A 25504-nucleotide genomic window follows, 5' to 3' on the forward strand; every position below is an offset into this window, starting at 1 on the left:
CCAACGTAGCAAAACCACATCTCTACTATAAATACAAAAATTTGCCAGGCGTGGTGGCACACGCCTGTAATCCCAGCTACTCGGAAGGCTGAGGCAGGAAAAACGCTTGAACCCAGGAGGCAGAAGTTTCAGTGAGACAAGATAGCGCCACTGCACTCCAGCCTATCCAGAGATAGCGCCTCTCACTCCAGAGTGAGAATCCACCTCAAACAAACAAACAAAATTCAGAGCAGAATATCGTAGAGAGAACTAGTTTTTGTTGTTGTTGCCCTTTGTTTGTTTGTTGGCAGGGTCGGGGTGGCAAGTTGAACGCCTTCCCCAGGGTGAAACGTCACAGCATACAAAGGTGGTCTCCAAATCAGAGAAACCTAGGGTCGAATCCCAGTCTCGCTATGTAGTGATCTTCGGGAAATTCCTATGGTTTTCTCATTTTATTTGCGTCTCATAAAAGCCATAGGAGCAGATGGGACGATCTCGGTCCTATCCATTTCCGTAAGTTGCTAAAAAGGCAAAGAATTCAGGAGCCAAAGGTGGAAAGAGAGGCTTAAAGGTGGGGCCCAGTCCAGCCCAGCACAGCCCCAGCCTGCACGACTTACCACAGTGACAGCTCAGGCAGCACGCTGAGGTCTTACAGCTCAGCTGAAAGCCCGAGGGGCAGACAGGGACCTCTAGCTGGGGGCAGGAGACGTTCCTTTGTTGTACAAAGACCTCCTCCTTCACTCGGACACACTCATTGATGAGGCAGGGGTTCTCCGGGGAGGCCCAGTGGGAGCCGACCTGAAGGGCACCAGAATTAGTCCAACAAGCTGGGGCAGGGCTAGAGCCCAGGGTCCCAATGGGAAGGTGCTCTTCTCTCAGGGAGTTGGTTTGGACTCTAGACGTGAGGCCTGGCTTAACCTGTAAGTCCCCACCACAGGGTAGGGCCCATGGAGGGGATGAGTGGGGCTCATCTCAGTGAGTGCCAAACAGTCGGTCAAAATCACCTGACTGAGGCACCCAGGCAAGCACCTTGGAGAAGCCAGGGAACTCACCCTCCCTTCCTCAGCACTGGGTTCAGCTGAGCTCAGACACTGGCCGAGCAGCAGCAGTGTGGGCCACCAGATGGAAGGTGCAGCGGGGAAGCCCCACCCATTTCCCAGCCTGGTGCCACTTCCCACGGTAGGGGGAGACAGGGAGCTGGCAGAAGCCTGAGAAGGCTGGCCTGGGACCCCAACAGCCCTGCAATCTGACCATAAAGAGTCCGGGGCTGCACACGGGTAGCCTGATCTCAAGGGTTGTCACCACGGGCCAAAAGCACTGAAAGGACCCAAGACCATGGTTCAGGAAAGTCACCAGGAGGATCTTCCCCGGAAAATGTCACCGTGAGTGCCCTGTGTCGGCCAGCACCCAGATATGTAACCAGGTGCCCTCTGCCACCATCTCAGGCCCTGACCTACTCCTGGTGCCCGCTTATTTCTTCTCCTTCCAGATGAAGTGTAGAAAATGCCAAACACTTGCAGCCATTCTCTTCACCTCCCACTCCTGACTCCCTGCAGGCCTGATTCCACCCTCTAGACCTCTCCCTCCTCTGATTACTTACTCACTGAGCCTTGGCCACCGGCCCATTAAGAGCACCCATTGCCACCACCCCCGCTGCCCTGACATGGTTCAGCAGCAAAACCACTGCCATTACCCAAGTTTTTTAGTTAAGATGGAGACTTGAGGTAGAGGAGAGAAGCCCAGGTCACCTTATGTTTTGCAAACACCGATGAGGGGCAGGGTGGGGCGGGCCTTGAAGGGAAATGAGAGATGGGGAAAGGGGCAGGAGTACTGAGCACAAAGGGACCGGGGTTCTCCGCCCCTCCAGGATGGGGCAGCCTCTGATCTGAGCTGTACCTTGACCCTGGGGAGGAGGAATAAAACCTGCCTCCATCCAGGGCACATGGGAGCAGAAGCACTAAAAGGTGGGGAGGGGAGAACACAGGGAAGGGAACACAGAGGCAACTCGGACTAGAGGGGGAGGTGGAAACTCACCTGAAAAAGCCCAGTGAGTCATTCTGTTATCACTGGGGAGGAGAAAGGCAACGGGCCTGGGTAGGAGATGGGGAAGGCTTGGGACAAGATAGCAGACCCTTGGCCTTCCTCTCTAAGGGAATCGCATCGGACTTACTGAGGGAGACAGAGGGAAGGCCCATATGGGCAGCTCACCTCCTCCCAGCACCAACTCCCAAGGCTGCCGGGACTTGGCACAACCCACCTTTATCCTTCTGACCAGATTGAAAGAACTATGATTCTCCTCCTAGCATCTGGACTAAAATCCCCAAAGATGGAATCTTCTGTTTTTAAGAAAATGGTTTGATGAGCATCAGAGTCTAAGCACTTGGCAGCACACAGGGGACAGGTGAACTGCTCTGTGTTACAAGAAGGGACTGGCAGGGGTAGGCCAGCCAGGAGAGGACGAGAGTGGGGCGATGGGGGGCTGGCAAGATGCCCCAGCCAGACCTGTAGAACTAGCCAAGGGACTGTGGGAAATACTGTCCCTTTTCTGGGTTGTAAAGTTTTCCACCTCCCTAAAACCACCAGGGAGGTTTCAGTAGAAATCAGTGAAAAGGTCTGGGGACCCTGCCTGGGTCAATGTGGTCCAGAACAGTACTTGCAGCCTGTGGCACTTCGGAGGGGTGATGAGGCCATCCCAAAACCAGCCGCTCAGCCACAGCACCTCAGATTCACAGGTGAATGAGAGCATGAATACCCCCGAGAGGGCCCTGGGCTTCTCCCAAAATCTACAAAATGGGAAGCCTGAAGCAGTCTTAACTAGTTCCTAAGGGGCAGGTCAGCCCAGCTGGCATCTTGATAACACCAACAGCTGGGTGAAATGCCCAGTGGGGAAAGCAAAGGGCAAGGAATGAGATGAAACTAAGGTCAACACTGGTCCCTGGAGCGGCCCCAATCTGCCCTCCTCCCCGTCCTGGGGGCCTGGACCTACACTCTTCCAGGAAGACTGGGAGTCCCCCCGTGGTGAGCCGGTCACCACTTCACAGGCAGATGGCAGGCACCTTCCACAACACTCGCCTTCACGCGGAACATAAGTGAAGCCCTGGAAAAGCAAAAAAAACAGAGTAAGGACAGGTGAGCAGCAAAGACATAAGGGTTCTTACCTACGCCTCCTGCGTACTGAGCCCTGGGGTTCTGCTGAGTGATCGCTGGTCTGGGCATTTTCGTCTTTGTTGTCAACCAGGCTTAGGGTCATGCCAAGAAGCAGCAACTACTAGGTCACTGAACAAAGTCTTACATCCGCTGCAGAGATATAATTCTGTTCCCTGAAAGATCCCACTTTGAGAGAGGCCATGATCCAGTCTGTGGGAGTATTAAAGACAGCTCAGAGTTCACTTAGCAGCAGCTGCTACCATCATGGCCAACTCTAGGGCCCCCCACTGACCGGGGGGAACACTCAGGATGACTGGGATCCAGTCTCTGCTCTTGCAGGGCTAGCCTCCCATACAAGACGAACACTTGATCCCAATACTGCTCACCAACGTGCTGATTTGGGCTTCCCTAAGAGGTTACTTGACATTTACCTAGTAATTTATAGGGTATAGTGTTCTTTACAAAAGAAAAGTGAGATAACAGAGCAACAGACAAACCTTCCCCAGAAAGCATGCCAGGGAGAACAGCATTCTGGGAGTTTTGTCAGTCCATCTTGCCTCTAAGAAGGTCCTCCAATCTGGCTAAAGCATCATGAAGATAGACTGAAACCCTCCTCTGAAAAGTCTATACAAAGAATAGTCAAAGTGATGACAGTGTGTTTGTCCCAGGAGCCAAGAACAAAGAATCCAGGACTATGCTCCATCTTGGAACTGTGTCCTTAAGAGAAAAAGAGTAACCACAGCTGTTCCGGACAGGTGTGGGACGGGTGTGGATGGCAGCCTGCTGTGCTCCCCGAGCACACTCCCGAGCAGGGCAGAATCTGAAGATGCACAACACATGTGCCTCTCTCTGGAAGGGCTCAACACTCCCGAGACTTGGCTCAACCCCACCCAGTCTCCACGAGACCTACTGACATCCCTGCCCACCTCCCAGCAGTGGGCAATGAGCTGTCTCCAGGCTTTTATCAGCCAAGATTCAAGTCATTTACTGTGCACCTACGATGTACTAGGTACTATGGAGGAGACAACAAATTAGGATGACTCAATCTGTGTACACACCTTCCACGATACAGCAGAACATACAAAATGCCATTAAAGAAAAAAACAAGGTCTCAGGGAGCCAGAAACAAAGACTCAAAGAACACAGAAGACAGTAATTAACACCTTTAGGGATCTGCTGTCATTCTCGCGCGCCTCTCTAGAAGGCTGAGTGATCGAGATCCGCATATTATTTTCGTTTCCTGTTGCCTCTCACCATGGGCAAAGAGTGTCAATATTATGGATGGCTCCCAGGCCAGATGCCTGTTCCCACAGCCCTGCTAGCTTCTCACACCCAGACACTTTTAGCCATGCCTCCAAATTTCCATCTGTCTAAGATTCCCCTCCATACCCCACAGCAACCCTGTTTCCTGGCTGCATAACCAGGTCCAACCTGTATTTTTCAATTCTTTCTTATCCCTTCCTCCGACAAATTCCCTTGCTTGTATCTACGTTTGATATCTTGTATCAAAATACACATCCAGGCCCTTCTCCTGGCTCTCTTCTCCATCCTGTTTTCATTGGTTTCCCAATTAAGAATGGAACTAAGTAGGTCTATTAGCCACCCAACCTGAAAACATACGCACTGAACAATAAATTATGAATTTATCTAGCAGCACGATCCTTTAAGCACAATTGCAGTAACTGAAATGGAGGTGGCAGATGCCAAGCTCTGGTCACTTGTCCCCTCTGAGGTGATCTGAGGAGCACGGTTTGAAGAGCTCCTCCTGGATCAGACTGACCCTTGCAACACTGCAGTTATGGGTTCAACCAGCCTAACAGGACGGGCTCCGGGCTCGGGTCAGGACCCCCCAGTGTCCACAGGCTTCCTGTGAGCTACAGGGGCTCCAGCCAACCCCGTTCCCTGGGGTGGTCCTGTTTCCTGTCTGATACTGGGAAGAACATCCCTCCCTCTTTTCCCTCCTAAGGAGTATCAGAGTGAATAAAATCTAATGGACTTCCTTCGGTTTCTCAGAACACAGTTCCTACACCTTGACTGAACCTGATTCAGGAGCCTACGGGTGAGGAGTCAGACAGCCATCAGCCTTCATGGAAAATCCCCTCAAAGGCTTGTACAGAGGCGGAGGCCTCCTCTCACTATGGACACGGAACCAAGGCCATCAACTGAGGCCCACCTGGAACATTCCTGAGAAGCCGCCAACGCCCCTGCTTGCCTGCTGCCACTCCTCTGACACGAAGAGCAGAGAACTACGGAGGAGCTTGGGCAAAGTGTGTTTCTGCAGACTGTGGCTTCAGGGTGACGATGGCAGTGTTGTCCTTTCTTTTCTGTCACAACCTAGACAACACATGGACTGGGAGATACGAGCCCAAGTGCCTCTGAGGTCAGACTAGAGCTAATAATGCTAACAATACTACCCTCTTTGCAGAATGAAGTCTGAGACCATCTGTAACTTACTTAAGCTCCCACCTCACTCAACATAGTACAGATCGAAGCCCAGCTTCCCACGTCCTCTGAGATTTTAAACCACGAGGCTCCCTTCTCCTCCCCAGAAGATATGAACATTCAGCCTCTAAGACAGGGCACTGGATTCCCTAGAGCAATCACATGGTCAAGAGTTCTAGACACGTTTCCTCCTCCACTCCTGCCCTGACCTCCCTACTCATCTTCTTTTTGAAGTTGCCCCTAGCTTTTCTACACAGCCAGGATTATACCCCAGGACCTGCAGCTCCCCCAATAGTTGACTGGACCAGAGCATGAACTGGACAGTGGACCCGATCCAAGGGCTGAGCTGGGCCTGTCAACTTTCCTGTTGAGAAGCTGACCCATGAAACACAAAGACCGACTAAGTCAGATTGGAAAAGGATGAACCATGGATCTGAAAAGCTGTGTGGAGTTGAAGTGAGATTTGATAAAGCTGTGTGCAAACAAAATGTATGAGAAAGCAAAACTTCTGCACAGAGGAAGCTGGCCTGCAGGGAGGAGCTGGAGCAGATGGACACAAATACCGGCTCTTAGGACAAACGGAGACACATGCTGTAGGACCATGGTGACCGCCTACAAATCCTACACTTCCTGTCTGAGATCCTCCTGTATCTTTTCTACAAATCCTACACTTCCTGTCTGAGATCCTCCTGTATCTTTTCTACAAACTCCCTCTTATTGTAGTTAGTCTGAATGGGTTCTATTCTTTGCAAGCAAAACTCCCCACTGAAACACGAAATATAGTGGGTGTCAATATCCTAAAAATGACCTGTAAACAGCACTTCTCTTTATTTGACAGCAAGTTATTTCTCTGGCCTCAGGTGGCCTGTGAGAGGAGATGAAAACCAAAGGGTTTCTAAAGCTTAGTGTTTCCCAAAGGAACACCTGGATACTAGAGCATCATCCTCTCTCAAAGGTACTGAACAACTCCACTCACTCTCAGTACCCAAATGCAGGCAGAACAGCAGGTGAAGGGCCTGGGTTTCGGGATCTGTCCTCAGGCTCTCCTCTGCCATCAAACCATTCACCTCGAAAACACCTTCAGGAGCTTTGTCTTCACTGCCGCTGACATTTGCAAAAGCAATCATGAGATGTATGTGCTTGCCCGCCCTGGCATCTCTTCTCTTAATATCATTATCTGCTGGTAATAATGTAGTAGTAATCGCATTAAACCAGCAAGCAGAATTTGTCCTACAATCCTCTCTGCAGACTGGTGCTCCCCTTTCAGGGTCTGATCAGTCCTAAACATGCAAGAATAGGGCGCCCCAGCACACACAGGAGCCTCAGGGGCGGCCGCCACAAACTGGATTTGGGGAACAGGGATCATGTTTTCCATACCTCAAATTATAAACATGGCCTGAAAATCCAGTCTACGTGGAAACACCAGAGTACACTGAAACCAGGACAATCCTAGAAAATTCAGAGCATACGTCTGTTCTAGGGACAGGCGAAGGTGATATATGAGGGTGGAAGAAAAAGGAAATCAAGTCCTCTTTTCTAGGCATTTAGTCCTCCCCATCTCTGCTCAAACCTACTCAACCAGTCCTTTAGATGTAAGGCCATACAACAGACGTGACCATTAGCTAAGGCCTGAACTGCAGAGGATGACATAGAAATCCTTTGCTCTTGCTTTTTCTTCTTATCCAGCCCTAACCCCCTCCCCTCTCCCACACCCCTAGCCTTGAACCAGAGGTCACTAAAGAACCTTTCTTGCCCTTCCTCGTGAACCGGGGAGGCAGAGCTTGCAATCCGAGATTGTGCCACTGCACTACAGCCTGGGCAACACAGCAAGCCTCTTATCTCAAAAAAAAAAAAAAAAAAAAAAAGAACCTTTCTTGCCCTTCCTAAGATGCCGTTCTCTACTTTCCTGCCCTGATGGCTCCAGGCATGCCCAACCCCTCTGTCCCACTCACCGACCGACAGCTGTCTTCACAGGGCTTCTGGGAGCACTGGACCACGCGGAGGCCCATCACAGCATCCTCCATGTCGGTGCAGGTGCACACGTCGCAGCCCTCCTCCCAGAACTGGCCCACCGGGTAGATGGTGCTTCGGTGGACACACACCTGTAGACGTAAGTTTTCGTGAGTGAACTCATTTCGTTCATTGAAACAAACGGTGAGTTAGCACCTACTACATGGAAGCCGCTCTAGGTGCTGAGAATGTGGCAATAAATAAAACCAAATGTGGTCTCTGCCCATATGCAGGACTGCTTATAAAAGAGATTTCGTCCTCTTCCTTTCCCTGCCTGCCAGCCTTAGAAAAGCCATCCCCAGTCTCTGAGGGGTGGCCCCTCGTGAGGCCTTCATGGTCCACAGACTTGAATATAACACACTGGCTGCCTTGGTCTCACTTCTTCCTGCCTTAACTGCACTTCACTCCTTCCTATGCCACCGAGAAGCTGTACCCACATTCCCAGACCCAGTAATGTCCTTGGACTTGGAGCCCATCCTCTCTAGCCCTCTGCCTACTTACAAGCAAGTTGCGCAGGGGGTATGAACGCATGTCCCCTTACCCACAGATGACTAGGAACATAAAAAGCAAAGACTCTGGGACACAGAGCAGGGGATATGTTTGAGACACAAGGGATCCCATTTGGAAGAACCATAGGCTCTGGCAGAGATGTGGGAAAAGAGATGAAAAAGATTGGTTGAAAGGGAAACATGGAAAGTCTGGGACGCACACCACAGACAATGCTCAGACATCCTTTTCTTGGAATGAGGAGCTAAGGAAGCTGTTTGATCAGGGGACTTAATGTCAGTTTTGAAATTAATCCCAAGTATGCCCTCCAAAGCTATGCAAAATAGGTCTCCATCCTGTGAATGCCATAATAGCACTTAAAACATTTCGAAAGCACTATCATATATCTTCTCAGTCTTCTAGCTTCTGTATAATGAACTTATTGAATGAGACCCCTTGTTCTATTAAACGGCCTGCAGGAAAATGTTACCATCCCTATGGAGAAGAATTGTTTAGCAATACTTAGCAAAAGTAAATGTGTATTTACCATTTGACTCAGAATCTCACTTCTAGGAATCCATCCCAAAGACACACTGCCAAGTCCACAAAATGACAGATGCATATGGCTGTTTGTTACTGCAATTAGTAATAGCAAAAGGCTGAAGCGACTCAAATGTCCACCAATAGGGCACTTGTTGAAAAAAAGCTACGGTGCTGCCATGCAATGGAGTACTATGCAGCTATAAGAAAGAATAAGGCAGATCTCTACACACATACAGAATAATCTCCATCAAATATTGTTAAATGAGAAACAGCAATTAAAAATATAATTCATAATATACTTCTTTTCTATGAGAAATGGGAAGAAACATACATGTATAAAATTCATCATATTTTCAAAAAGAAAACTAATAAAAATTATAAAGGCTGGACACGGTGGTGGCTGGCTGATGCCTGTAATCCCAGCACTTTGGGAGGCTGAGACAGGCAGCTATATATATATATATATATATTGCATATATAATACATACTATACATTATATATTACATATGTTACATATATTACATATTACATATATTACATATAACATAATATATGCTATGTATTATATATAATATAGAACTCATATATATAAATTATAGGGTGGAGGAAGGAATAAGGTAGAGAAAACAGAGAGAGTAAGACTCCTGGGAATATGTCTTGTTATAATAATATATAATTATAATAATTATATATTACATATTACATATAAAATATATATGTTATATATTATAATACATATAAATATATACTATATAATATAAAATTATAGTTTATTGATATTATATATTGTATAATTATAGTTATATATTATTTATATAATATATAATTATAATAATAATGTGCCACCTACTTGATATCTAGTTAATGAGATATTTCAATTTGTTTTCCATTTTTACGGATTGCTTTTTATTTCTTTTAAAATTTAAAATTACTATGGTGTAAAATATTTAAATGATTTTAAAGCCCAAATTATAAAACAAGACATATTCCCAGGAGTCTGTTATGTATAATTATATATAACATTATACATAATTTATATATTATATATAGTATATAATTATATATTTATTATACATATTTATATATTATATAATTATATATTATAACATATTATATATATTATAATTATAATAATTATTTCAAATGACTTCAAACCGTAGTATTTACACTATATATCCCCCAATGAGTTTTTTTTTAGGATAAGAAGAACTGAAAGGAAATGTTATTTATTTATTTATTTGAGACAAAGTCTCACTCCGTAGCCCAGGCTAGAGTGCAATGGTACAATCTTGGCTCACTGCAAACTCTGCCTCCTGGGTTCAAGCGATTCTCCTGCCTCAGCCTCCCAAGTAGCTGGAATTACAGGCGCACACCACCACACTCAACAAATTTTTTGTATTTTTTAGTAGAGATGGGGTTTCACCATATTGGCCAGGCTGGTCTTGAACTCTCAACCTCAGGTAATCGGCCCACCTCAGCCTCCCAAAGTGCTAGGTTTACAAGTTAGTTTTGAAATTATTACAGGTATATTGCAAGATAAAGCAAATAAGTAGTTAATTATATTAGGAAACCAGAATTTTCAACTTAGAAGTGATACAACCAAAAAATCAAATAAGTCCCATAATTAAATTTGAATCAGAAATACCACTACAAACTTACGAGTTTTTATCCTCTCTTAAAATATGCATTTCTAAGCTCTGTTCACCAAAAAGGTCTGAAGGCAGTGGCAACCCAGGAGCCATAAATATTCTTGGCACCCAGATTTTGTGCCTAAATACCACTTGTACTAAAAGGTAGAGGGACTTTTGTCAAAATGGCAGATCCAAGGACTCAGGCAGGAAATGCCCAGGGTGAGCCTGGCATGCCTTATTGTTTCAGAAAGCAAGAAAACTACAAAAGACTCATGAGGCCATGCCAACAGGCTCCAAAGCTGACTTCAAGGAGTCCCCATTTACCCCAGGGAGGACAATTTTAGTGTCAAAAAAATAAAGTTTACAATGAATCAACACACACCAAATACGTAAGCATCCATGAATTCATAATGATGGGGGGGGCGGGAAACCTCTTTGGCTGTCCTTGACAGTTGCTGGGGCATCAACTAATGGCTCTGAAAACTGGAAAGGAAAAAATCAAGCCCTTATTCTGCTTTTATTCTGCTTTGTCTAATGTCATTTTATTTCAGGGTAACTGAAAACAGCTGGGAGAAAGTTCTTTCTTATGGGAGAATTCCAGTTAATAAATGCAATCAGTATGATAGAAGTGAGAAAAGTCACGATTTTGAAACTCCTAATGACATACTAAATCTTAGACAACACCTATAAATATTAAAACGATAAACTAAACTGTTGACGGGATAAACTTCACAATGCAGAAATAGGTTGACTTCATCTGAACACATAATCAGTCCCATCTTTGAAAGTGGGAAGCTAGGCCAGGTGCGGTGGCTCATGTCTGTAATCCCAACACTTTGGGAGGTCGAGGAGGAGGATGGATCACAAGGTCAGGAGATCGAGACCATCCTGGCCAACATGGTGAAATCCCATCTCTACTAATAAAAAACAAAAATTAGCTGGGCGTGGTGGTGTATGCCTGTAATCCCAGCTACTCAGAAGGCTAAGGCAGGAGAATCGCTTGAACCAGGGAGTAGGAGGTTGCAATCAGCCGAGAACGCACCACTGCACTCCAACCTGGTGACAGAGACTCCGTCGAAGGAAGGGAGAGAAGGGAGGGAAGGGAAGGGAGGGAGGGAAGGGAAGGCAGGGAGGGAAGGGAAGGCAGGGAGGGAAGGGAAGGCAGGGAGGCAGGCAGAAAGAAAGATAGACATTATGTGCCTCTAGCCTCCCTAATACATTGACCTTGAATGTAATGAATCCCCTGGGTCTAACTTCTAGTCCACTGGAAATACAGGGGATAGAGGAACACATTATGCAATACCATGAAGTAGCTGCTAGTCAAATCCAAAATTCATGACATTCTACAGGACAAATGACCCAGCTTCCCCAACAAATCAAAGGCATAAAACAGGGAGTGGCATTACTATAGATTAAAGACACATAAGAAACATTAATAGAAAAATGGCAAGGCAGGAGGGGTGGGCAGGAAGATGAGAAGGAGAACAGAGACATAAGAAAGCAGCAGCAGCAGCAACTGTAGCCTCCTAGACTTATTCCCACTTCTCCAGAAACAACTACGTGCTTAGAATCCCTGAGCTGGAAGAGCATCCAGAGGGGAACAGAGGTCTTAAGCATTCCAGACAAATAAAGATCTGTTCCAGCCCTAACAGGCTCCAAGGAGAGATGACTGTGGCTTCTCTGTCACTCATGTCAGGACTCCCCTCAATGCAGCAGCTGTGACTATGCTCAGGTCTTCGTGCTGCAGTTCTGGCTCATTTCAATTCTCTGCCACTTTCGCGCCCTTCACTTCCACACCCCATCAATTAAATCTTTAACGATAGCTCATCTTGGTGGCTCTTTCACCTGTAAGACTGCTATTTGCACTGAAAATCTGTACCATTTGTTGACACTTTATTATATTCAGTTTATAGACTATTGTCATATATACTAACAAGAGCATACATAGGAACTTCCTCTTAACATCTCTCCCATAGCACCTAACACAGTACCAATTCTATTAGAGTGTGGTAGTTGCTTAGTAACTATCGGACGGGTAGATGGATGGATGAATGGATGGGTGGATAAATGGATAAACTGACAGCAATAAATAAAGGTGTGGTGGAGTGCACTTGTAATCTCAGCTACTCAAGAGGCAGAGGTGGGAGGATCACTTGAGCCCAGGAGTCCAAGACCAACCTAGGCAACACAGCAAGACTTCATCTCAATAAGTATATATTTATATATATACACACGCACACATATATAACTATTAACTGATCTCTAAATAATCCATGCAATCACATTATTTCCTTAGCTAACCTAAAAATAAGCTCTGTAAAGGTAAAGACCATGTCTTACACATTGTTTGTAGCCTCAGCATCTAGCCATGCTTAGTACATAGTAGGCTCACAAGAAATGCCTCCTGAGTACATTTCCACTCAGGCTGAGCTGGAATGCTGACTGCCCACCCACCAAGCCTTGTAGCACTTAGTTTGGGCAGGAGGGGAAGGCTGGGTAGGATATCAACCTTCCAGAAGGAGCACATATGTGGCCGTCGTACCAGCCAGAACTGAGCAGCCCTTACCTTGTCGGGAAGGCAGGTGGTTGTGGTGCAGCCACAGTCATTGGTGGCGGTTGAGGCCAAGTACCCAAGGGGACAGCTCACTGTGGAGTTGACACAGTTGCAGGCACACTCATACTCATCACAGCACTGGGTCTTCTGAAGGGTGGGCAAACGGTGCGGGGGGCAGGAGGGCGGCGACACCCTTTTGCACTCCTCCTTCCTGCAGGCTGAGGGTAGGACAAGGCCACGCTGAGCAATGCACCCAGCCAGGGCTTGTAACTATTCAGCTATGCTATAGGGTGCCAGGGAGCTTCAGACTCAGAAGATTAAGTCAGAAATGTGTGAGGACCAAGCTCACGGGCTGGGAGCTATTCAATGTTACCAAAAAAGCAGTTCATCTGCAGAAAAATATGAACATTAATCAGAAAGGGCAATGTGAAGCTAGGAACTCTAATGGAGGAGAAGTGAAGGCTGCTCCATCCCTGCTCTATCACTTTCCTAGTACGTCTGGAAGGGGCGGGTTCCTTGATTCTCGGAGGTGTCAGATGTAGAATCTCTAAGGCCAATAGGCCTGGGCGCACCATGCCCTGCTAAGCACTGTTCTATGCCAGGAGTTTTTGTGATCCTATCCCCACCTCAGTACCTAGAACAATACCCTACAGTTTTAGGCCCTCCAGCAATCGGTGTGGAAAGAAAGAATGCCAGCAATCTTGTCAAAGCCACAGTGTCACTTTTAAAAGACCAAATCTTGTCCCTGTGTCCTTTGCCTGTTTCTAGCTCCCTTCAAACACAATGTGCTCTCCTCCCACCCCTGAAGTCTCACATCTAGGAAGTCAGAGGAGAGTCCACATCAGCAGACAAGAACACCAGTGGAGTTAGAGTGGGTACTCTCGGTAGGTAAATAAAGAATTCGGTTTCTTGTCGTGTCTTATTTTAGTCAACACTATGTTTAAATTATAGTATATAGTGATTACATATATACTCCTTCAGAGGGGGAAAAAACTATAAATTTGTTTGGCAATAAGATCCAATGACGAGGGGAAGTCATTCCCTCCCCTCAATGACATACAGGAGGATGGGTACAAATAAAGATTAGATTCAGAGGCCTCCTCATCTCAGCCCCAGCTGCTTCTTCATACACCCAAGAAGGAGGTGCCGGTGGCTGTGCCCACACCTGGTATCCTTCAGCAGTATGCAGTCGGAAGGATCCTGTGCAGGTGTGACCCTAACCGCTCTGTTCTAGATGCACTTCCAACCCAGATTCAGCCAGGTAGAAAACAGGAAACGACATCATCTTGGAACAGGTCCCTGAGAAAGAGGATGACCTTCCTCACACCAGGAGAGAGGCCATACCACCCCTCCTCATCCACAGAGGCCTTACCGCAGGTGAAGTTGGGTCTGCACTCGCCAGGGTTGGTCAGTGTGGGCTGGAGGCCACCTTCACAGTGAGGCACTGGGGGCAGGTCACAGCTCTCCGGATCACACACTGAAGGCCAGAAAGAGAGACATCCATGCAGAGTTCAGCAAGGTTACTCTTTTATTACCTGTCAGTGGGACACTATATTCCTATTCATGCAGACTTCTACTGTTCTAGGTAAGTGATAATGGGGACAGAGATTACATGGGTTAGGATGGATGGATGGATGGACAGACCGATCAATCAATCCAAGCCATACTGATTATTCTTATCATCCATTAGGGCTTCCACATCTCAGCCAAGTCAACTTGGATCCTCTAGACCTGTTTCCTCTTCTGGAAGGTGGGATACCCTACCTTATAGGATCAGTCTGAGGATTTCACAAAATAGTAAGGGCAAAGTGCCTGGCACATTGTAGGAGCCTAGTAATGTCTACAAAATGAGGGGCTTGAAATAAATGATCCCTCTAGTTCTCTCCACTGCCAACATTCTAAGACCTCCTTTTACATTAATTATTCTCAAGCCACATCTCCCTCCCTTACAGGACTTCTATTTATTTCTGATCAATTTCATGAGTATAAACAAGTTTCTCCAATTATGATTTTCTTTTAGTTGCTTGGAGTGCCCCCTGATCTATCTGCTCTCCCTTCAAGATTTGCATCACTGCAAATTGTACACACCTGTGCTTTAGGTCTTCATCCGTATAAGCAACAAACACACTGGACAGGACAAGGACAAAGGCACTGATGATTTCCTGCCATGCTAACCATAATTCCATCAGCTCTAAATTCACCGAGCCCACTGTTCACAGAGTAGAGCCTGCAGGGCTAGCATGAAAACCTCTAGCAAATAACCTGCTCAACTCGAGGTGCCCAGTATGTGGTCTTCTCTGTATCTAGCAGCCTCAAAATCTTACTGAAAAGGAAAATGGGCTGCCTTGGCATGATTTTTTCTTCAGTGTATCTCTGCGGTCCCCAGCAATCACCCCATTAATCCTGTCAAACCTATGTTTAGTAATTTACAGAAGATTCTTCTAGGAAGCCAATCCTATTCTCCAGAGGTAACCCTTTCCATTTTTTTGGAGTATCTAGTCAGTCCTTGCCCACCTCCTTTCACACACCCTGTGCCTGGGAACAGAGCCACCTTTCAAGCACCCTCAACGTGGTACCCCCCTGGGGCTGGGCCCTGGAGACATCCCCCCGGTGGGACACATACCACACTCATACTCAGGGCAGCACTGGTCTGCATTCTGGCGGAGGCGGGCCACCTCACACAGGCCGCAGGTGGGAGCTGAAGGAGAGGAACGGCCACAAAAGTCAGAGAAATGAGTAGTGGGACAGCCTCAGAGGGATCTGAAATGTTCTTGCTCACTGAAAACTAGTATGAGTTCTGTATAGTCGTCCCACGAGGATCCAGGGCACGGGACCTCTGACAGATGAGCGTCCCCATGTTCCTGTTGACACCCTCACATTTACCCTCCAGGGGACTCTTAAGTCTGCACGTTGCTGGGGACCAGAGGCAAGGGTTAATCTGAGAGTGTCGAACCCAGATGCAGAATTGGGCTCCCAGGCCCAGCAACGGGAAATGCAGGCTGGGCAAGGAAGCTCACCCACTCCAGGACTCCAGGTGCCAGTGTTCGAGTCTGCTCTGCCAGGGATGAAGATGGGTCACTGGGGGGCCTTGCAGGGCCCCTTGTTCCTCCATGAAGGCACCAGCGAGGGGAGGACTCTCACCTTTGGCCGTGGGACAGGGCTGCACTGTGCAGTTGGCCTTCCGCCCGCTGAGGCACGTGCAGATCTGACAGGGCTGGTGGTCCGGGACCCAGGCTTCCAGGAACTGAGGGGAAAGCGAGGTTCAGAGAGGGCACAGGACATTCTAGGTACAAAGCCCAGAGTTCACAGAGGTCAGCTCTCCCTGCCTGCGGCGAGGGCCAGTCCCTGAGCCAGCCCTCTGACAGCCTCACAGACGAACAAAACCAGGTTGAAAGGAGGTTGTGAGGTTCTAATGGCTTTCAGAAAGGTGGTTGCCACAGTGCTTTGTAAACTAAAACGTGGAAACTTTCAATACACCCTTCTCTGTTGGCAATGCTAAAACCAAGCAAGGAAAGAAAATGAGAGTTCTTGGATCGCACCTGCTAGTCATTTCTCAAGCCAAAGGAGAAATTGGGATGTTGCTTGGGGGGAAAAAAAAGAAGCCATTTCTTTCTGAAATTGACTTCAGACAATAGCAACAGCTGTGGGGAGGACAGCAAAACTCTCGAAAGCATCACATTCTTGATGCCTGCAGTGACTTCAGAGGCCTGAGTGCGGCTCTCTGATTTTTCAAATGAGAGACGGCCCAAGGCAGAGAGCAGCCTCCTCAAAGTTACACACAGCCCCAACAGCACAAGGCTTTGAAGTCAGGAACTCCCGAACTCTAATACAGGCTGCGTTCCGCTGTGCCCAGTTTCCTCACCTGTAAAATGAGGGTACTCAAGCCTGCCTTGCAGGACTGTTGTAAGGAGTGAGAAACTGTGATTAGCACAAGGTACACAGCAAAGAGCTCCACTAGTAAGAAGCAGAGCCAGGACTCAGTCTCCCTCTGGATTCAGCCATGAAGTTAAATTTAAACTTAAAATTAAATTCAAGCGAAATTGCCCCTGAAGAAACACATTCTTATCCAGCAGCTCAAAGGACTCTAAGAAGTTCCCAGGTCAAGAAGGTCTTACTTATTACTTCCACGGTAGGCAATCAGTCAGCTAAGAAGGAAGATCAAAGACCCCCAAGTGAGGTCCCCTTCCCCCAAAGTGCCCTGCCCTCCCTCAGGATTAACCCCTCTGGTCCTGCCCTTGACACCTTTCACTCACTCAATAAATGACAGCAGCTAACATTCAAATGCCACCTGCTACGTGCCACTGGGTTGAGAGCTTTATTTAAATCACTCATGTAATCCTCACTGCAATCCTATGGTGAGGATATTTTTTACCATTGCCCTCACTTTTCCAATAAGAAAGCTAAGGCACTCGCTAGGTTTGCACAGGAACAGTGATAGAGTGAGGCTTTGAATCCAAATCCATGGTTTGTTCCTTTGTTTATGTTTTGGTTTTGGTTTTGAGACAGAGTCTCACTCTCTCTCGCCTAGACTGGAGTGCAGTGGCATGATCTCAGCTCACTGCAACCTCTGCCTCCCAAGTTTAAGTGATTCTCCTGCCTCAGCCTCCCAAGTAGCTGGGACTATAGGCATGCGTCACCACACCCAGCTAATATTTTGTATTTTAGTAGAGATGGGATTTCACCATGTTGGCCAGGCTGGGTCTCAAATTCCTGACCTCAAGTGATCTACCTGCCTCAGCCTCCCAAAGTGCTGAGATTACAGGTGTGAGCCAACACGCCAGGCCTAAATCCATGGTTTTAAACCACCATGCTCTGCTGCCTCCCACACATAACTAATAATAAATATGTTGAAGATATTTCTCTAAGAGTTTTACATTTATTTACTTTATTTTCCTAATAACCCTACCAGGTAAGTAGTATCATCTATATTTACAAATAATGAAACTGAGGCACCAAGAAGTTAAAGAAATTTGACCAAGTGGCACATCCAGGCTTTGAACCTAGCATTCTGGCCCAAGACACCACAGGCCTAGTCTCTTGCACTACAACTGCTTCTCGTCAATAGACACAGTGCCCGTCACGGGCAGGTCTGAACACACCATCCGAGCCCTTGAATGGCTGACAGTCAAGGTGAGGAAATAAGACTCATTGGTGAAAATCTGAATGAGAAAAATAAATTGTGACACACACCCCGTGGAATACTACCTAGCAACGAGGAGGAGAAAACTATCAAAACACACAGCAGCATGGACGAATCCCAAAAGCGTTATCCTGAGTGAAGGAGGCCAGGCAGAAAAGAAGTGCGTAGGCATGTTTCCATGTATGCAAAACTCCAGAAAATGTCAACGAATCCATAGCGACAGAAAGCAGACCAGTAGCTGTCTAGGGTTGAGAGAGATATTTAAAAGGGCATAAGCTAACTTTGGGGGGGATGGAAATTCATTATCTTGGTTATGTCAACGGTTTTATAGGTGTGTTCATATGGCAAAATCTATCGAATTGTACGCTTTAAATATGTGCTGTTTGTGGCATGTAAATTATACCTCAGTAAAGCTGTTTGTAAAAATAAATAAAAGAGCAGTAAGAGTGCAAAACGAGAGTCCACTAAGACTGGGCACTGCAGAGAGTCTCACAGGGCACACCTATGAAGCACAGGAACACTTGGGCAAAGGGGAAAGGAGGAGGAATTCCAGGTAGGAAACAGCTAACAAAGGCACAGACGAAGGAACACTCCTGCAGCGCCTGGCATCACGGGTGAGGCAGGTGGCTGAAGATGACAGAAGAGGCCCTATGTGCCCACTGCAGGAACTTGCTTTACCTCGGCAGGCAGGTGCAGGCCCGGAGTCGTAAGCAGGACCCCGCCTCACAGAGAAGAGCTAAATGAAGACAACCCTGGCGACAGTGTGCAGGATGGAAAAGGGAAGGACTAGGAAGAGAAAACCAGAAAAGACACAGTGGCTGCCACTCCAGCTGGGAAGGTGGAGGAGGGGCCCGGGGTGCTGGCCTCAGAGGGCTGGGGCAGGGGGTCGGATTGGCAGACACGAGGGGATGAGGAAGGAGAGGGTCATGTTCTGTATGTTTCAGTGTTCTTTTTTCTCTCCTTTTAAACATAGACCTCAGATATTTAAACTCAAAAATGAATCACACAATTTTCCTACTATCCTGAGAATGGGTAGCACACAACAGATGACCCAAAGCAGGTGTCTGCCCTCCTTTGCCGGGGATTGTCATTTCCCAGGAAGCTTAAGACCCACCCAAGGCAGGGGAAAGAAGAGAAACAAAAATTTAAAAAACAAGCGAAGGCTAAGCTTCTAAAAGCAACTGTAGCGGCTCTCCAGGCCTGGCCAGGCTATGCAGCGATGCGGCCGGCAGATGGTGCTGCTGCACAACCCCAGGCCAACTGCAGGCAGGCCCGTTGCCATCGCCAGGTTCCAGGGCCCAGGCGTGAATACCACCAGGCCATAACAGGTATGAAAGCCAGCAGGAGTTAACGTTTGAATAAAGGTGACAAAAGAGCGGCCTGCAGAGAATACGGTGGGGAAAACTGACATTTTCAAGGCACAAGGTCAAAGAAGCACACAAGCAATTCATCATGCAATGTGATGAATTTGATTCACCAGCCAATCTGATGAGGGATGCAAATGAAGTGGAAACACTGAGCCCAGCTAGGGACAGCAGAGACTAAGGCAGAGGGAAGGAGGCTACAGGCCAGAGCTTCTGGGCCCCGGACATGGCTCCTGCTAAGCTTGTGCCTGCCGGTGTAGCACCCACCACCACCAGCAGCTCCACTGAGCCAAGGACAGCCAGTGCAGGTTCTTGGTCCCTTCTGAGCCTGCTGCAAAGGCTCACCTCTTTAGACTCTGTTTTGTAAAATAAACAAGATCTATGGAAACTAGTGAATATTTTGCTCTTCTGAAATTACTACAATAGGTTTTTTGTTTGTTTGTTTTTTGAGACGGAGTCTCGCTCTGTGGCCCAGGCTGGAGTGCAGTGGCCGGATCTCAGCTCACTGCAAGCTCCGCCTCCCGGGTTCACGCCATTCTCCTGCCTCAGCCTCCCGGGTAGCTGGGACTACAGGCGCCCGCCACCTCGCCCGGCTAGTTTTTTGTATTTTTTAGTAGAGACGGGGTTTCCGCCGGGTTAGCCAGGATGATCTCAATCTCCTGACCTCGTGATCCACCCGCCTCGGCCTCCCAAAGTGCTGGGATTACAGGCTTGAGCCACCACGCCCAGCCACTACAATAGTTTTATACCCTAGTTTATTTCCCTGAATAAAAGGTTTTCTGGGCTTCATTTTTCAGTTAAAAAAAAAAGTTATTTAACGGAAATGTTCTTCGTATTTGGTTTTTATTCTTTCTCTGCTTTGAAAGTCAAAGTTGAAAATGCACACGGCTGGATATGATGCTTGCTTTCATCCATTTAAACTGTATTTTCTGAAATCACTAAAAGTGGCTGTGTTCTTTTAAAAGTTTTCAATTAACTAATTTTATTTCACCTGACTTTAAAATATATTTATAAGACAGTTTCTACATCCGAAATATTTGGATGGACCCTTTACACAACTTGAATACATATTCTAATGTGTTGGACTGAAGATGAGGCGGGCAGTGAAAGGGGAAAATAGGGCCAGAGAGGAGAAGCAAAGGGCAGGAGTTTGGAGACACTAAGATACAGTTCACAAGCCTCCTTCTCTCAGGACCTTGCAGACATCTGACACCCATGCAGTCAGAAACACTGCAGACTTGAGCTCACTTCTCATCACAGAACGCCAGGGAAAAGATCACTTCTGTGTCCTGAGAGCGAGCGTTTTGCCACTACTAGTAAAACCAGTCTGAAATTACCACAGGTTGCTAGCCACATATGTAAATTGGTCAACATCATTTAAGCCCTGCAGGAGCTCAGGAGCTATACAAATCAGGAAGAGAAATACAAGGTTTTGTCAACTCATTTAGGGAATACCACAGAACAGGCAATTACTTAACTTGGCAAGTTGAAATATGGCAGTCGAGTAGGACTTTAGCTCATCTATTCCACAGTGAGGACAAATTGGATCCACTAGGATAAAGCCCAACAACTAAACTAGAGCACATGAGATCAGTGTAAGTGACTAAGAGTAATGGCCCTAATGGATACCCGTGTTCCAGTGAACATGACTTAGCCCAGAGTTCAGCTCACAGTTCCAATGAGGTCAACGGCAGGGCTAGGACGCTATGACTGATGCTATGAACATAAATCCCAGCTTTATCACCTCATGGCATTGAGCCTCAGTCTCATCCATTCGATAGGATGTGCGATTATGACCCTACAGAGCTTTGGGGAGAATCATATAAAATGGTCCCTATCCTGGCTTACAGCATCAGGGACAGAATAGTGTAGTTACTGAAATGTTGTTTTCATTATTCTGCAGGCTGGTTAGCTACATTTACCATGAGTTCTCCTATTCGTGGTTGAACATAGTGGTAAGTCACTCTACTCGGTCCACTTAGCAAGAATGGTCCTCCTTGGTGATGAAGACTTTAGGTCTTGAGTGCAGCCCATGATCACAGAACACATTCTCCTTTCCTAGAAGCCAAATATGCTTCTACCTCTACCACGGTCTGTAGTATCACTGTCAAGGGTGAAGGACAGGACCACTGCACACATTCGCACGTGCACGTTCACATGCGCACAGATACACGCTGCCCCAGATCCTACAAATATACAGAGTCAACTTTGAAGAGAGATGACAGCCATTTTAGGCCAAGACAGAGGAGTTTGGTAAATACCCTTTCAAAATACATTCAATACCTCCTAAAGAGCTTAAAAAAAAATTGATGACTCAATGACTCACAAGCAAATCAGCCCAAAAAAGATGCAGCAAATTGTGGAAAGAGCCAGATCTTTGGCGTCACAGAGAGCTTCAAATTCTGAGACCAACTCCATTACTTATAAATTGTGTCCATAGGCAACTTACTAAGCTCTTTAGGTCTTAGTTTCTTCATAGGATTTTTGTATTCATGAGTGATAGAGAACACACTAGTGTATTCTGTGGAATCCCAGTCCCAAGGGATTCACACACACACACACACACACACACACACACACACGCTCCATGATCAAATAAGTTTGAGAAACAAAAACTCTTAAATACCTGCGAGGTACAGTAGTACATTAAAAACTCTAAAGAGTTCTGCAATAAAGAAACCTGTTTAACTATGATTAGCTAGTGTTCTTTAAACTCACTTGACCACAAGTAACTGTTAATACAACCTTTGAAAAACACTAAAATAATGAACATACTCAAGGTATACAATCTCTCTTAACAATAGCAGACATTATTACACAAAATATTCTTTTCCCTTTCCCTCCTGGGTTCCTATATCCTTTTAATTAAATGACTACAATAATAAAGACAATAGTAATCACAGTAACAGTAATAACGTGGTAACAACACTTGGATGTTTAATCTCTCAGATAATACATGACAGATACAGGATTTGAACCAAGAGCTATCTGAATGCAGAGCCATTATACAATACTGCCTCCCTGTCCCTAATGATCCCCGTAAGAGTCAACCCTGCTGCCACAGTTGGAAGAGGCCAATCATTGGTGAACACTTCTCCCTTTAACCCAAGAGGGAAGCAGCCCCATGGGAGGTGAAAGGCCCAGGCTCCTACCTGGTGCTGGACTCCATCCTCACCAATGCACTGAGTGCAGGCCTCTTCAGGGACACAGCTGCCTTCCAACATGACTTTATTCGGAGGACAGAAACAGCCTTCCGAGGGATGGTCCCCACAGGAGCTCACGTTGCCATCGCAGTGCCGGGGACAGCCACGCTCACAGGGGTTGTAGACCAGGGATGGTGGGCATGACATAGCTATAGACAGAGAAGGAGAGGTCACTCACAAAGGTCCTCACCAGCCAGAGTGAAACGGGCACAGCTGATTCAACACGGTTAATCATCAGACAAACTTGCCAGGGCAGAGATGGCTATTTTCTACCAATCTTCATCCTCCCCATCTTCCACAGAAACAGAACTTTAGGCTGGGCATATGACCACCAGAATGAAGACTGTATTTCCCAACCTTTCTTGCAGCTAAGTACAGTCATGTGACTAGTTCTGACCATTGAACTGTAAGAGAAAGTATAGTATCCCATGGCAGCCTCCAGGAGTCCATTTTAAAAGACAGCTATGCACGCTCCTTGCCCCTCTTCCCTCCTTCCCTGTTTCCTGCTTGGAGCACGAATGTGATGGCTAGAGCTCCATCTTAGACCATGAAGAAAAAGACCACACCCAACTGAGGGCAGAGCAAAGAGCTAGAATCCAGTTTGAGGCCCAGAATTAGCTGGAACCACCGCCTCTGATCAGCTATACGACAGAAAATTTTAATTCTCTGCTACTTGCAGCCAAATCTAGTCCTACCAAATGATGCGAATTTGTATGGTTTTGTGGTCCTTTTTTGAATACAGATGTATTTTATGCTTTAAAAGCATCTGTAAATTAGGAATCCACATCTATGAAGAACAGCCTTGGGAAAGAAGCTACAAGGTGATTCACTTCCCTCGTTCTGATTTGCTCAACAACTTCCTCACACTCTCAAGGCACCAAGGCAGGCAGGAGATGGAGGAAGTTTCCAAGGATTTGGAGCACCAAAGATTTCCCTCTGTGTGCACAGTAAATAACCAGGAGGTACACAAAGAAATCAGTATGCAGAGAAAGTGCTTCCAGTAACTTAGAAACTAACATTTGCTGCTTGATTTGCAGGCTGATTGGGAGGAGGCAGTATCATCCACATGGCCTCAGAAAATCAGAACCCAAAGGAACCTACAGGTTATATCTAGGCCAACTGTCTCATTCCATGATGCAGACACTGAGGTCCAGAAAGACTAAGAGAACAGTCCATCCACCAGCTGAGGTGGGACTAGGATGCCCAAGTCCTCCAGACCCAGCTCAGAGCTGCTGACAGTTCTATGATGATAAACTCTGAGGCTCCAACATGCATGTACATATTGATTTCCCTCAAAAAAAAAAAAAAAAAAAAAAGACGATTATATTTGACAACTGAGGATTTCAAGTTCAGTATTCTTTTTCACTCCAGCACCCCGAGGGACAGGAGCCATATCTGATTCACTGCAGTTTCCCCTACACTTTAAATAAATGCCAAGTCCAGGTAGGGGAGCTGACCTTGGGGAGGGGCTATCTGCACTAACAATCCTGCAGTGTTTATAATTAAGGAGATTCTTGGCAACCAAATGATTCTACTCACACTTTAAAATCCTGCTCAGGCATGGACTGCACTGTAAGCTTGGTGGAATTTCAAATTCAATGTGACTGGTTACACAGCGCTTCACAGACGCCTGTATGTGTCTAACACATTAAAATTGCATTTGTCTGAACTGTAGAAATACTAATGGCAAGGACCATGCATTAATTTACATAAAAATTCTACATGCAGTGTGTATATACATACATATATACACACCTATACATACACATATATACACATATACACACACACACATATATATCTCTTCGATCTTACTTAATCCTAACTGGAATCCCAGGTCATATAAAATACAGGGATTTTCACCCTTATTAGCCAGATAAAGAATGTGGGGCACAGAGAGGCTGAGCAAGCCCAGTTAGTTGGTCTCCAGGATTTTTAGAGGTAACTTGGAGACTCACCACAGAAATCAGGTGTCCTCCAGTCAACACAGACCCCATTGGTCCGACAGAGGTGGGCATAAGATGCGATCACCTCACACACTTGCTGCCGGTGGCAACTGTCCTGCTGGCAGATGGCATAGAATGTGGCTGGAGCCAGGACCTTGTGGCATTCAGCAAACGGTGCTGAGAGGAGGACCTGGCACTGGGAGCTGTTGGGGACAAGACACTGCTCTTCCAGAATGGGCTGGCATGTCTGCCCTGGCCGCTGCACAGTCCATTCCTGAACAAGTGTTTTCCAGTCTGTGGTGACTGTACCATCCCTCAGCATGAAGTCATTGGCTCCATTCTCATCACAGATCCCTAGAGAAACAAACAAAAAGAAAAGATAAACTGAGAGGCCCTAGGTACAAAAACATCGATGCCAGAGACGGGCCATTCTTCATCCTCACCAGAATCTGACCCTTGCTACTAGACCCTGAAATATCAGCATCCAAGAGCCTCAGAGTAGAGCAAGTAAGGTTTATAAATGTATAGCAGGAAGAAAAGAGTTGAGAAAATGTTCTTACCACAGAGACCATACATCTTTGAAGCAAAAGTCTTGGGGCTGAGTTGCAGTTGGAACTCATTGTTTTGTGGAGTGAATGTGAAGATGTGGCCAAGATGGTTGAATCTGATCTCATGCATGATGGCACCATAAACGTTGACTTCCATGTTCCCACCCACATAAGGAACAGAGACCAGTCTCCCATTCACCGTCACCTGCACAAAGAAGAAAGAGCTCATTGGAAATTCCAGCAATAAGGAATCCCAGAACTTCACCCTTGGGTTTTTAGTGAAGTTACTGAGAGTCCCTGCACATTCATCACACTCAACCGCAACACTACGCACGAACGTTGATATCTGTCGGCAGCTCTTCTAAGATAAAGAAGAGCTTGACTAGAAAACAGAGCTTGACTTTGCAGAGCTTGACCAGAAGACAGACTGTTATAATACTGTACGGGTGGCCATGCACCAAGAACCTGAAAGCCTAGAGATAGGAACCTTGAGTGTATGTGACTCAAGAG

The 25504-nt window shown here is 46.5% G+C and overlaps 1 protein-coding gene across 1 annotated transcript in view; it reads right to left on the minus strand.

The window, feature by feature from the left end:
• The window catches only part of VWF (von Willebrand factor), a 166457-nt gene that overhangs the window by 15819 nt on the left and 125134 nt on the right, over positions 1–25504 (minus strand). Inside the window, exons 36-45 of the mRNA XM_073020414.1 lie at positions 25007–25199; positions 24459–24800; positions 22450–22649; positions 15935–16037; positions 15417–15491; positions 14166–14270; positions 12806–13011; positions 7521–7670; positions 2966–3076; positions 597–777 (exon numbers count right to left, since the gene is read on the minus strand). Of these exons, the coding sequence (XP_072876515.1) occupies positions 597–777; positions 2966–3076; positions 7521–7670; positions 12806–13011; positions 14166–14270; positions 15417–15491; positions 15935–16037; positions 22450–22649; positions 24459–24800; positions 25007–25199 (1666 nt within the window). The remainder of the gene's footprint in view (positions 1–596; positions 778–2965; positions 3077–7520; positions 7671–12805; positions 13012–14165; positions 14271–15416; positions 15492–15934; positions 16038–22449; positions 22650–24458; positions 24801–25006; positions 25200–25504) is intronic.

The sequence above is a fragment of the Chlorocebus sabaeus genome, chromosome 11 (genome assembly GCF_047675955.1).
Source record: "Chlorocebus sabaeus isolate Y175 chromosome 11, mChlSab1.0.hap1, whole genome shotgun sequence".
Lineage (NCBI taxonomy): Eukaryota > Metazoa > Chordata > Mammalia > Primates > Cercopithecidae > Chlorocebus > Chlorocebus sabaeus.